This window comes from Suillus fuscotomentosus (genome assembly GCF_016647785.1).
Source record: "Suillus fuscotomentosus strain FC203 chromosome Unknown F5891scaffold_45, whole genome shotgun sequence".
NCBI classification, from domain to species: Eukaryota; Fungi; Basidiomycota; class Agaricomycetes; order Boletales; family Suillaceae; genus Suillus; species Suillus fuscotomentosus.
In genome coordinates this window covers 59,586-73,432 of record NW_024539557.1, presented here as the reverse complement: position 1 = coordinate 73,432, position 13,847 = coordinate 59,586, and the positions used below count along the sequence as shown (strand labels likewise).

The window sequence follows — 13,847 nt, the reverse complement described above, 5'->3', positions numbered from 1 at the left end:
CGGTGTTGGATGTTACATAAAAGGCTGAAGCTATGTGAACTAGTAAAGTCGTTGCCGTGGCTGTCGGTCACCTGCAGAGGCATGACAGTTCAGGGCAGGCACACTGTCCGACTTGTGTCGTAAAGGTACCGTTTATGGCGGTATGGCATGGCCTACAGTCTTGTCTACAGTCTAGCCGTGCAGATAATAATATATGCAGGTCCAATACAATCGATCTCCACAGACTGAAGCCAATTAGCTGTACTTCGACGACACTGTTCAAAGGGTTCGAGGCCGTCAAGAATCGATGTCCGAAGTTTTCGGGGACAACATACATAGCCTCACAGCATTGATGGGGTCACTGGCCGCACAAAATCCAGACACATACTGGGGAGCTTCAGTTACTTATTCGGTTTGAACGATGACCCCAACACTAGTACTTGCACTCGCCCTCATAACACTTGTATCTTTCGTGGTAGTCCAATCCTTGCAAAAGAAGAGAGAGACTAAGAAGCATCATCTACCCCCTGGTCCTCCACCTCTCCCTTTTGTTGGAAATGTGATTGGAATCGACCCAGATCATCCATGGTTAGCATACTCAAGATGGGGAACTGAGTATGGTGCGTAGAACCTTCGACATGTGGATCTGGATGTACTGAATTGCGACACAGGGGAAATCGTTTACACCCGACTCTTCAGTCAGGACATCGTGATCATCAACTCCGAAAGAGTTGCACATGACTTGCTCGATCGTCGTTCACATAACTATTCCACGAGACCTCCAGGGCTCGTGCATATTCTTGACTTGTGAGGCCCTTCTATCTTTTGATGTACCCGTTGTTAAACGAGTCCTAGTTTTGGTCATGACTACTCCACTACCTTTCTACCCTACTCAGACAAGTGGAGACTTCGTTAGTATATCATCCCTTTGAGCTCTCTTATCGCACTTATCATGTCTTTACAGACAGGCGAATCTTCCATGAAGCATTCCGTTTAGAAGCAGTGTCATCCTTCCGTCCGATTCAAATGCGCAATGCTCGCAGTTTGATACTGAACCTACTAGCCTCTCCGGAGGTGTATGGAACCCATTTACACACGTTAGTAATATCTCCTTTCATGTATTGCGTGGCTGAACAATACTTTCTACGTAGCTTCAGCACGTCTACCATAATGTCAATCATGTATGACTATGCTATAGCGCCTGTCAATGATCCTTTCCTCGCGCTCATTGAACGCTCACTTGAGATAGATGTAAGAGTGTTCAGGCCCGAGGTCGCAGCTGTTGTAACACAATTCCCCATATGTGCGTATGACTTCGATCAGTTGTAGTTCTATTCTAATACACCCACAGTAGAAAAACTCCCTCCTTGGCTCCCTGGAGCGAGCTTTGTCAGGGATTTTATAGTCCAGAGAACCCTCGTTCCCATGATTGTGGACATGCCCTTTGAACATGTCAAGGCCAACATGGCAAGTTCCAAGTGCCTTTTGATTTGAGTATTTTTAGATGATGCTTATGATGATTCTCAGGCCGCGGGGACAGCTGCACCATCCGTGGTGTCGGATGCATTGACACGTATAGCAGTCAAAACACAAGATGAAGGGGAGGCCGCTGTTTTGGAGAAAGGGATCAAGGAATCCAGTGCAACTGGTTATGCTGGTTCGTGACAAATCTGCAATGGTCATTATATCTCTACTTATTTTCTCCGTGCTCCTAGCCGCCTCAGGAACTGTATACTTTGACGTGATTTCTATTTTATTTATATACTGACCAAAGGCACAGACGACGTCCACTTTATACGTCTTCCTGCTCGCGATGGTTCTGTATCCCGAGGTGCAAGCACGTGCGCAAGCAGAGATTGATTCTGTCATCGGGGAAACTCTTGAAAGATTACCCAACTGGGATGATCGCGCTTCTATGCCCTACATCAATGCCATCATACTGGAGACGCTAAGGTGGTTCCCTGTCGCCCCTCTGGGTCAGCACTCTTGACTCGTTGAATTCCCGTTAGCACGGTCACTGACTGGATTTAGGTATTGCACATGCCACGGTCAATGAAGACATCTACGAAGGCTACTATATTCCAAAAGGTCAGTCTATGGACTGAGAGACCTATCCTCCTTCTAAAACTGTTTCTTAAGGGGCTACTGTAGTACCCAACGCATGGTGATTCATTATGTCAAGTGAACAAAGATCAGACATAACCATCTCTTCTTATGCAAGGTTTATGGCGCGCAATCCAGACAAATATCCTAACCCGACGAGGTTCATACCCGAGCGTCACATGTCAAAAGTCGCCGTCGAAGAGCCGTCAACACACGACCCTGCCAGTGATGTCATTTCTTTTGTTTTTGGATTTGGAAGGCGTATTTGGTACGAAGTTTAGAGTTTGACAGATAGACGAGTTTGGCTCACCTTTCAGCAGTGTTGGACGACATGTTGCCGATGCTTCTTTATTCGCCGCAGTTGTGAATATTCTAACTGTTTTCCGGTTGGAACGTGCGCCAGGGTGGAATGTCGGGCCTGATGCTGAAGGAGTGGAATGGACCGGAGGCTTAACGACGTGAGTCATCCTCAGGGGCCCCTACATTTTATCTGAGGCAGTCGATGCAGGCACCCTGTATTCCCGTGTATATTCACCCCTCGCCACACGAAGGAAAGAGTATCGCAGTTGATAAAAATGTAATGCTAAGAGCTGTGCGGATATGGTTCTGGGGTGAAATCATGTATCACCTTTGTTCTTAGTGTCGTTGGCCTTCGTTAATGATCCGTCAGCATATTCAACATGGGAAGAGGCGCCAAATAGAGGTTAAATGTAAGGCGAGTCCGTTGCATCTTGTGCACACAAGGATCTTGGGAGTCTATTGGATGGAGAAGTGATATTGCAGTAAGCTATATACATGCGTTCGAAGGAGTAACGTGGTGATAAGCAGGAGTAGCTGCTAGATAGGAAAAACAACGGTATTCATGCAGGATAGACAGTCAGATTCGAGTGCTGGAAGCACGGACTCCTCGACTTGATGCGATGGGATAGATTCTGGAACCTGCGAAGACGGGAGTCGGACGCGCATGTATGCACTGCAGATGTACATACTGTCGACGACAGCGGGTATGACAATAGGGTGGGTGCATTACGGTGATGGAGGCGTGGGCACAAACAGCCTTAGATATCCTGGGCGTCTATTGAAATGAGGCAAGCTGTGGAGCACCATGAAACGCACCATACACCCTCTGCAGCTTAGAGAAAGATATCATCCCTTCAAAGTTTAGCCTCATCCGTAGTCCATACCATCAACATCCAGTAAAATGTCGGAGCTCATTACAATCACCACTCCCCTGCGATCGTTCAAAGGCCACAAAGAACGCATAACTGCAGTCGCAGTTTTCCCCGATAAACGTCGGATGGTTACGGGCTCGCACGACAAGACGCTTCATCTATGGGACTTGAAGACAGGTGTTGTGTTGAAGAAGATGGAGGGGCATCGCAATTGGGTGTGGAGTTTGGCGGTATCACGAGATGGGCAACTGATAGCAAGCAGTGATACAAGCGGAGAGATCATCGTCTGGCAAGGAGAAACTGGCGAATCACTCACCAAAATCGAAACACACTCTGAATGTATCTTCTCGCTGGATTTTTCTCCCGATGGAACAGTGCTGGCCACTGGTTCATTCTTGGATAAAATGACGAAACTGTGGAATACCAAAACCTGGGAGCTGCAAGGAAATCCGATCAAGTGTCAATTTGTCAACTGCGTACGGTATTCACCGTCTGGAAAACTTCTTGCCATCGCAACAAAAGACATTATTCGAATTTTTAATTCAGGCACCAGGAAACGCGTCGCATCATTCAAGGCTCATACATCAGCAAACTTGTCACTCGCGTGGACGCCCGACGGCACACGCCTTCTCATAGGCGGCGATGTCACAGATTCTACTATACACGAATGGGATACAAAAACCTGGAGGCAGGTCGGTGATCCTTGGACGGGCCACACTGAGGGCATCCAAGCCATTGCCATTCATCCTGCTGGCACACTCGTTGCATCCGCATCTAGTGACCGCAACATCCGTCTCTGGCAGCTCTCAGACCGACGGACCGTTGCCATATTCGAGTACTCACTCTACAATTTCTGTGTCATTTTCTCCATGGACGGCAATCACATTTTCAGTGGAGGTCACGATAAGATGATCTCAGAGTGGACAGTACCTCAGGGTATACGTCCGAAGGCATGTTTCCGTCTCTGACTCATATACCACAAATAGAACATGCTTCTTGCAGACTATTGCCACCACAACAGTCCGCGATGTATGCATAGATGGAGACCTATCTATTCACGAAGAACTACTCATGCAAGATATCAATACCGATGCGAACAACCATACTCCCTACGTCCGTCGCTCAAAGGCATGTTTCCGTTCTTGACTCATATATACCACAATCAGAGCATGTTTCGTGCAGATCCTAGCCATCACGACCTCCCGTATTGCATGTCTAAATGGAGACTTATCTACCGCCGAAGGACTACTCACTCAAGATATCAACACCAGTCCGAACAACCATACTTCCTACGCCCATCGGTCATTCGTCATGGCGCGAAAACACGACTGGGATCGCGCCCTTCTGGACGCAATCAAGGTGAGAATTATTGCCGCCTTATACAGAGCTAACTCGACGGTGATATAGTCCATCAGGATTCGGCCCTCATTGACGGGCTATATCTCCAAGGGTATTGCTCTCTGTGGAAAAGGCCGCGTCCTGGATGCGAGGGCAGCATTTGATGATGCATCCGACATGTGCACGGACCAGGATTCAGAAATCACTCATTTTCTGCTATTGATCAAGGTATGTTACATTTACCTCGCATGCTCTTCCATTCATCATGTATTCCAGGTCATCGCGCTCTTCAATGCAGATCAACATGATGAGGCAAGCCTGCTCCTCAAAGAGCTCGCTGCCGGTTCTCCGAATGCCGACACTCTCGCATTTGTGCAAGTAAGTATCATCCCTGCTTGGTCATCAACACTCATATTTACACCTCACACACAAGGCATATCTACACGTTCAACTCGGAATCAAAGCCTTGGATGGCGCACGCTACGACGAAGCTGCCGACTATTTCACTGCCGCTCTCGACTCTCGCGATTCATCGTCGAAATGGAACATTCATGAAGTATATGAAGATTTGGTGGTGGTACGTCAAGATGATGCCTATATGACGCTTTTCATAACTGAGTCTCTTGTCCAGCTCTTTGGCTGGGACATGAAGTCCTTGTGGCAAAAGGCACGCCAGAAACGCTGTAATGCACTCCTTCTGGCAGGCAAACCCCAAGATGCCGCGAAATCATACCGACACATGATGACTTCAAGTGACGAAATCACCAATGCCGACTGCCTTGATTGGTCCAACGGCGAGTCTAGAACCCGTAATGTCGCGCAGGCGACAATCCTCACCTGTATTCTTCTCAGATTTCAAACAGGAATGCAGCGCACTCTGCGCTGCCAATGGAGAGGCTGCCTTCGCTGCAAGCGATTACGACGAGGTTATTGACCTATACTCGATGGCGATCGACCTGGATTCTGCATCCTATATATTCTTTGCAAAACGCAGCGAGGCAAAGTTATGTAAAATGTCATGGGAGGATGCGCTACTCGACGCGCAAAAGGTGCGATGGCATCCACATTTTCGTAGCTAATGTTGACTTTGGCGATGCAAAGGTCACCGAACTCAACCCTTCGTCTCATGTTGGGTACCAGTTGTCACACTCAGCGCTGCGTGGCGCGCAACGTTACGATGAAGCCATCGAGGCCTTCACAATCATGTTGTCCAAATTGGACGATGCTCCAGAAGTGCAGATACGAGGTGGGACATGGAACATTGCTACCTCGTCTCGTAATGCCTATCTTGTTCTGCAGATCTGCGTCAGCAGTACGTCTGTCCATCGGAAGCAGAAGACGCTATCCGAAGAGCGGCTTGGATCGAACTCAGCAATGCCCCCCTTCGTCTGCTCAACACCTCTACAGGGATTCTGTGCGACAGAGCAGTACAGATAAACTCCTTCAAAAAAAGTCCAGAGTACAAGGAGCTTTTGTCATCCATCACGAAGCGTTCGGATCTCGAAATGGAACGCATCAAGGAGGTGGTGGCGATGCACTTCCGTTGTGTTTTGCTATCACACAGGTGGCAAGAGACGGAGGTGCTACTGCACCACATCCAAAATAAAGATGTGCGCGAGTTGAAGGGACTTGGTGGCATCACGAAACTGCAGTCGTTCTGCAAAATCGCTCGTGATGCGGGATATCTCTGGGCGTGGATGGATACATGCTGCATCGATAAGACCAACAACGCTGAGCTTGGAGAATCGGTCCAATCCATGTTCGTCTGGTACCGTCACTCGGCGCTCACCATCGTCTACCTATCCGATGTTCCTCCTTCATCCCAGTCCGGCGCACTGGCGAGCAGTGTGTGGAACGAACGAGGATGGACCTTTCAAGAATTCGTCGCTCCGAAAGTCGTTATATTTTATCAGAACGACTGGTCATTATATCGAAACGATCGCACTCCCAACCACAAAGAGTCCCCAGCAATCATGAGGGAGTTGGAGGATGCGACGGGAATAGATGCACAGGCCCTGAAATCCTTCAATCCAGGGATGAGAGACCCTAGACAGAAACTGCAATGGGCATCGAAGCGCGTCACCACTGTGCAGGAAGACACCGCGTACTCGTTATTTGGTATCTTCGACGTCCACCTACCTGTCATCTATGGCGAGAGAAAGCAGAGCGCGCTCGGCCGGCTCCTGCAGGATCTCGTGTCTCGGTCGGGCGACATCACTTGCCTGGACTGGGTCGGACAATCGTCCGAGTTCAATAGTTGCCTTCCAGCCGACATCATCTCATATGCAACCCCGCCATACTCCCTACCATCATTGTCTGAAGATGAGATTCAGACAGCGGTCTCTTCGTTGCGAAACATTGTGCCTGTGGATTCAGCTTCGAAGTTGTATAATCTACTCAAGAACATGAATGCTCCTCTATTTGCAAACTGCAGACTCCGTCTGCCTTGCATCGCATTCCGTGTCACGGAAGTCAAACGGAAGCGGGATCATACTGCCCATTTCACGTATGGAGTGAAAGCAGATGGGCTTCGAGACTTGCTGATCACCACGGACGAGACCCTAATTCAATTCTCGCGCACAAGGCCCACTCAGCAGACGTTCTTTCTTGTCCGTCCATGGGACCGTCGTCTCCTCGGGCTGCCTGATTTTTCAGAGCAGCCCACCTTTGCAGACGAAGGGGAGAGCGTAGGGGATTGGTCCGAGTCTGAGTCTGGATCAGACGACACTGACGAGCGGTCCAGCAACTCACCTGGAGAAGAGGAGGTGTCAGTTGACTCGGATCTTCACTCACGATCATTGCGTTTGATGGTTCACCTTGGGCAGGCTTTCAATGCACTTTTGGTAGCGGAACAACGCGTTGGAGAATACAAGAGGGTCGCGTCGGACCAATATATCATTGCGCAGGTGAAACACCCGGCTTCGATTGATATTATGAACATCGAGACCCTAGACATTTTGTAGCTGAATGATTTTTTAGAACACGTCGACGATCACATTATCATAGTCTCATATATCATACATACCCTGCAAATGACCCTCGCACATACAAGATTTCAAAATTTGACATGTAGATGCACCATCTGCTCTCGAGGTGGTTGCGGAGGACGATATCGTGTTTGCATTATTAGAGTCAACATGTGCACTTGGACCGTGATGAGTAACACATCCGGTTGTTTGGATTCGTGCATGGCTACTGCGAAACCACATCCTGAGAGCACCTACGTACATAGTTCGTTTGCAATGGAGCATACACGATTATTCATACGCGGTGGGCTGTAATCTAGTGTAGTAACCCGGCGCATTCCCTGGTGCATAGATCAGGCTTGGGTTATCAATTAGATATTACTGTTTGGACTCTGCTGCAATCGCAAGACGCTCGCCGGATAGCGAACATCGAACGCACTTCAGCGCAGCGGGCATCACTATTACACTGGACCGGATATTCGTTCGAGCGTAGTAGTGGCGTCAGCCAAGTCTCCTGTAATCCACAGCTTCGTACTTCGATCCAATGAACAAGCAACCATGGGAATTGTACTTACTAGGAGATACATGCACTTCGCAGCGGTCCGAGTGTCTGATGCCCTGGGCGTCTAATATGCAGATTGACGCTGTGAAGAAGCAAAACGGCCCTGCACCTCTTGGATCAAGACACTCACAGGCTCTCCAGCAAATCATGCTCCACATCGTCCACCTCGAGCAAAATGACGGAAGATGAACATCCTGCCATCCGAATCACCACGACTGGTCAAATATTTAGAGGCCACAGACATAGTGTATTTACAGTTGCAGAATTTACCAATGGACGCGGTATGGTGACGGCCTCGTATGACAAGACCCTTCGTCTATGGGACTTAGAAAACGGTGTCGTATTGAAGATAATGGAGGGGCATCACTGGGGCATACGAGTAGCTGCAGTATCGAGAGTAGCAAACAGTGATTTTGGCGGGGAGCTCATAGCCTGGACCAGGGACGGCGAATCTCTCACCCAGCCCATCCGAGTCAAAGTCCACTCCAAGTCTCCAACAGGATTTTCTCGCTCGACTTTTCTCCAGACAGCACCTTTCTGGCAAGTGGCTCGATGGACAACATAGTAGAGCTCTGGAACACAAAAACATGGCGGGTGGAGGGAAATCCAATAGGCAGAGACCTGGATGAGTAGCGTAGGTAAGCAAGGTACACCACAAAAGTGGTAAGGCACCGAGGGGTAGTGTAGTGTAGGTTAGTAAGCAAGGTACATATCAAAGAAGCAGCGAGAACGATGCGCGTATACCAGCGGACTACATAGTCTCGTGAACCAGCCGCGAAGGACAAGGCGTCTGGACACGTTCAAACTCCGCATATACCAAAAATGGTGCCGTGTTGCTTCTAAGAAGTCCTAGCTCATGAACGTCGCGTCTCCAGACGCCTTGTCACACATCCCCTTCTCAACGTGCGTGTGGTACAATGCCAGCGGAGAAGCAATGCACAGTGATGCACAAGTGATATATCACCTTCCCAACTAGGCTCGTGACCAGCTTGGCGTATACAGTATTGATATCATCAGCGTTTCCTGAACACACTACTATTAGCAAAGAGTGCTTTGACCCCTTGATTTTGTTATTTTCTTTCTCCGATGGTCGCGACGGACTCGTAGGTGTGCTTTTTCTGACAGGACATTTGAGAACAGGCAGGGTTCGGGCCAGATAATATGATTATTCCAAGGACTGTCTGGATGTCTCGGTGATGTTACAACGAAGCCCGCAAGGTGCCAGACAGAGATACCACTTTTCCCCAACATCAGGGAAGCCTTTCCGTGGAAACTTGGAAAAGATCAGAATGAATAGCGCTAAGCTAACCTGATCCTTACTAATGCGCCTCTCCATCAACCGTAAGTCTGTAACACGCCTGTGACAGGGGATCAGTTGCCAAGTGTACTTAGGTATCATGATGTTGTAGAAATCAAAAAAAAAAAAAAAAAGTGACAAGAATGACTAAATCGCTGCTATGCCACAAATATTCTCATCGTCTTCTGCTGCAACCAGTCCATATCTGTCAACCTCACTGATAAGCTACTAGGAAGTGAAAATTCAAGTTTGAGCTAGTCTGAGACTCAAAGCTGTGGTCCATATGACATTGACACTGGATATCCGATGACGCCACTGATTATTACAATCGGATGTTACAGTCCAATCAACGAGGTTTTCAACGGGGCTGCTCAATTCTCAATTCTAAAAGTTAGAGTTCACTTGGGATCTGACTCGGGCCACGCTGCACACAGGAATCGTACCTCGACGTTTCAATAAACCTTGGTGTCAGCATCTGCTGTGGCGGTGTCCCACGCATGAGTCCGAGCCTAGTATATGCCTAACGTAATAACAAGACCTCGAAAACCTCGTCAGCAACTTGGGAGTTACCTGAGTAGTAGCAACAGCGGCGGGTAAAAACCTCTTGACCACAACAAAACAAGTTGACTTTTTGGCGCTCGTCAACACCAACGTGAACGGCAACAGCGATTCATCTACACGAAAGTCGATATTGTCCGGACTTACCTACTATCCGCGGTAACTTCCAAGTCAAGTTTCACCGGTGTATGCGCCCTCCACCGCACCAGGCTCCGCTTATCTGTCGATTTCGCTACCCATCCTCTGGTGATTGAATGTGAGCTTTTGGCGTCTACGCCTTCATATGACCACCGTCATCCTTCTCTGCTAAAGCCCGCCCTCCCTCCACCACCGCCTTCCCTTTGGCAAAGCCTGCCTTCCCTCCGCCAAAGCCCGCCTTCCTTCGCCAAACTCATTCTACATTAGCCCGCCGACACGCTGTCACTGAGTTATTCAACATCGACGTTTCTGTTGACAGATGCGTTCTTTTTTTTTCCCTTTTTCTGGAAACAAAAAGAAAAGAAAGCGGCCTTAACTGCATCTCTACTCGTGAGTCATGTTACTTCGAGTACAAGCAAAACATATATGGAGAAATGAAGCCAGTGTCCTAATGATATCTTCTGTCCTTCGCGCACAGCCGCGACTGAAGGTCGTTATTTTTTGCTGCGATCCCCGCCCTCATCACCACACCTCACCACCTTTTCATCATAAGCCTCGTTCCTTCACCTGGTATCTGCTGCATACGCCTTCGCTGTATCATACCACAGCATGTTGGCCCTTCCGTAGCCCTCTACGCCCTTCAAGCACCTTATTGTGTTTTACTGTATCCTCAGAAAACCCACACCGCGTATTCTACGTGCGAGCTGATAACATCCACACAGATTCCGAAGAACAACCTCTCAGCACCTCGCCCGCGGCCGCTATGTGTTTTTATCAGCGCTTCATTCACGTGTCTGCTCTGCCTACTTCCATGCACGGCACCCATATCTCAATCCGGTCGTATATCGTGGAGCGTGACCATCTCTCTCGCTCTCGGCATGCAGTTTGCTCGAAGTTGGGTAGCATGTGTATAATACTTTTCTTTGTTTGTACATTTTTATGGCTAATTTCATGTTATTTGTACTGCGCGGCATAACATTCAAGATCCCTGTGTTTGATTGTAGAACTTCTACATGATGAAAAATCTGTGATAGAGTTGGTAAATACAACTTGTGTGTGAGGGACATTGAGACGACACTTTGGTCACATGTGATATCCAAACTATTCCATTTAGTGAGCAGTGCCTTCAACAGGCGCCTTTCATTGGTTCAATTGTCTAGATTAATACTCTACGGCACTGAAACTACCTCTTCTTTGTACTCGGCGAATGATTTCATTAATTTCTGACGCCACTATCGAGGAACTTCAAGGGTACCTCCGAGTGGTAGTAGGGTTCAACCAGCTTATGTGGCGTTAGGCTAATCATTCAGAACTTCTCGTTTTGCACACCTCTCGTCTTATGCTTATGTATCCTTATCTTCCGATAGAGCGACTAAGTCTACTTGTGTTCCTCGGATCATCGATCATCTAAGTAGAATGAAACTAAATAAGCACTCTGATATTTTTCTGATGGCTGGGTAGCGCCAGGCTTCATGAGGTCATAGTTGCAGTCACACCCGGAGGTTAGGTGTGGTAGGTGGAGAGTTGAGTGTGGTGGGTAGCAGAAGACGTGCGATGACAAGTTGCTTGACCTTGTAGCCTGGTACACGCGGCGAACAGAAAATACCTTACCCACTCGAAGCGCTATCGGAAGTTTTGACCTCTGTCGTAAGTGAGGTAACGCACATACCTCATTCTTGTGAAACATTTAGGAGCAGAAAATACCTCACCGAACGTTGTTGAAGGTCTTGACTTCTATTGTAAGTGAGGTAATGCACCTACCTTATTTTTATCGGCATCTGAGCTTCTAAATCTTGAAGGTAAAGGCACCTACAACTCGGCGTGCGCGGCTCCCTCCGGATATTTGAATAATTGCTGTCCAACGAGATGTACAAACACAGGAGGTAGGGTTGGAGAATAAAAATTTGTTGAGGGTCCTTTCGCACTGGATACCAGTTGTTCGTCGTACGTTGATGTTGAAACATCAGGAGGCACCCCCTTCCCTGTGGCAGGTGCCAGGCTCGGATACTCGGCTTATTGCGAGGGGTCCAAACCAGTGCCTGTATAAACAAGGCAACGATGCGACAAAACCGCAAACCTTCCTGCATAATATATCGAACCTCGGGCCAAACAGCGGTGCCATCAATAAAAGTTTGCATCCAGACTTCGATTGAGTCAGTGCTAAACGGCAGAAGCACCAATAACGGCTGCCTCGATGAATCGACTCCTTAGGCCTAGTGACATCGGTTATGATGTCATTCAAAGTTCGTTCGACGTTCAAGTCACTTTACTAACCCTAGTATTGCCGAGTCCAGTGTAAATTCCGCGGTGAAGGCCGCCGACATATTTAAAAGGTTGCATCTGCTCGTGGAACAGCACTCGCTTAGACCTCGATACACATCAACATGTTCGTTCGAATCTTCACGATTTCTGTCATCGCCCTTCTCCTTCTCCAAGACTACGTTATAGCCTCTGTTATTGCTGCTGTTGTCAGGACCTCGGCCAGTTCATATAGCTGTGGTAGCGGCTCGCTTGCTTGCTGCATGGAGGTGAGAGAGATTCATAAACGGAGAAATATACTTGTGCTTACCTGTACTGCAAAAGGATCAATCCCAACCGGGAAGTGTTAACGATGAGCAGTGCCAAGACTACTCAGGGAGTTGCTGTCCAAGTAACTACTTACCGTCTTGTTGCTACACCGTATACGAGGTGGTAAGTGTCACCACTCAACTCAACAGCTCGGTCAAACTCATTCTGTAACAGGACTATTATTACTGCAACGAGACAACGACAAGTCAACAGTAGGGTTGTTAGGCGTGTTGAGCACGATACCTGAAGGACATTCGTTGGATTAGACTTTCGATCGGATTTTACCATAATTTTGTATTAAATGTATGATATTCCACTTGTGCAAAAACTGTCTCGAACATCTGTCATCATTCAGTACTCAGTTTGAAGTCTCAAAATGCTCCACCGGTGGCACGCCAGGACCGGTAGCAGGATGAGGACTCACGATATAGATGAAGCTCTGCCTTCTAAGGCTAGCACGGAGGAACGTGGAATCTCGTTAGATTCCATCAACTAGTCTCGATGAGTGAAAGGCGGGAATGGAACACAAGTTATCAGAGAACAGATGAACAAATGAGAATGTTATTCAGAGCAATATATACTAGTAGAGCATCGCAACAATGGATGCAACTAGCAGCTGGCTTCCCGTAGGGAATAATGCGGAGTCGATGATGATGATCCGGTTTGAATTTCGATGCTACCGAGGTGACGCCGTGACGGGTGACACAGCTTGAAAAGGCAAATATGCGTCACGGAGCCATCCCGCCGGCACAAGTTTGGGTGACGCCATACTTAGTCTTGGTGAGGTACATGCATGGATTACCGGCCTGCTGCCGAATACACACCGACTAACGAGGACGAGATACACTGCGGCAAGGATCAGTAACATCACAAAGGAGGCGAGACATCCGGCAGGCTGCAGCTACTCCTTGTGCGTGTTTCTTCTACTATTCGTTAGCATATATGATCTTTTGGTTTTTTTTGGGAGATCCATGCTACTGCCAAGCTACTGCAGCCATCAGGCCTTCAGGGATGGCAGTGGATCAATGAAGATATGGTTTTATTGTGTTCTCATTGTCCTCAGTTGCTAATCACAATTTAACTCGTGCTTTCTCATGCTGATGAGGATGCCAAGCTTGCAGCCTGCCACGACTTTCCGGGGCTTTGCCTTCTCCATTTCGCAGATT

At 48.1% G+C, this 13,847-nt stretch overlaps 3 protein-coding genes across 3 annotated transcripts; all 3 read left to right on the top strand.

The window, feature by feature from the left end:
• The first annotated feature begins 83 nt into the window (after nt 1-83).
• On the top strand, nt 84-2,851 carry F5891DRAFT_1279985 (cytochrome P450). Its single transcript, XM_041370383.1, has 13 exons — nt 84-599; nt 651-786; nt 835-890; nt 944-1,282; nt 1,331-1,446; nt 1,507-1,636; nt 1,695-1,708; nt 1,760-1,955; nt 2,011-2,067; nt 2,119-2,143; nt 2,201-2,350; nt 2,403-2,540; nt 2,591-2,851. Exons 1-13 carry the CDS (start codon nt 401-403, stop codon nt 2,661-2,663), a joined length of 1,629 nt encoding a protein of 542 aa, XP_041223109.1. The 5' UTR covers nt 84-400; the 3' UTR covers nt 2,664-2,851.
• Nucleotides 2,852-7,048: 4,197 nt separating this feature from the next.
• Nucleotides 7,049-7,569, top strand: F5891DRAFT_1047571 (uncharacterized protein; the record flags this gene model as incomplete). The annotated part of the gene is made up of 1 exon (XM_041362357.1): nt 7,049-7,569. A coding segment is annotated over one exon (447 nt), but the record flags the coding sequence as incomplete, so codon positions are not given.
• A 4,817-nt stretch (nt 7,570-12,386) lies between these two features.
• On the top strand, nt 12,387-13,016 carry F5891DRAFT_520924 (uncharacterized protein). The gene is made up of 3 exons (XM_041372126.1): nt 12,387-12,641; nt 12,697-12,804; nt 12,856-13,016. The coding sequence occupies exons 1-3, from the start codon at nt 12,498-12,500 to the stop codon at nt 12,895-12,897; spliced, it is 294 nt and encodes a 97-aa protein (XP_041223107.1). The 5' UTR covers nt 12,387-12,497; the 3' UTR covers nt 12,898-13,016.
• Nucleotides 13,017-13,847: the final 831 nt, after the last annotated feature.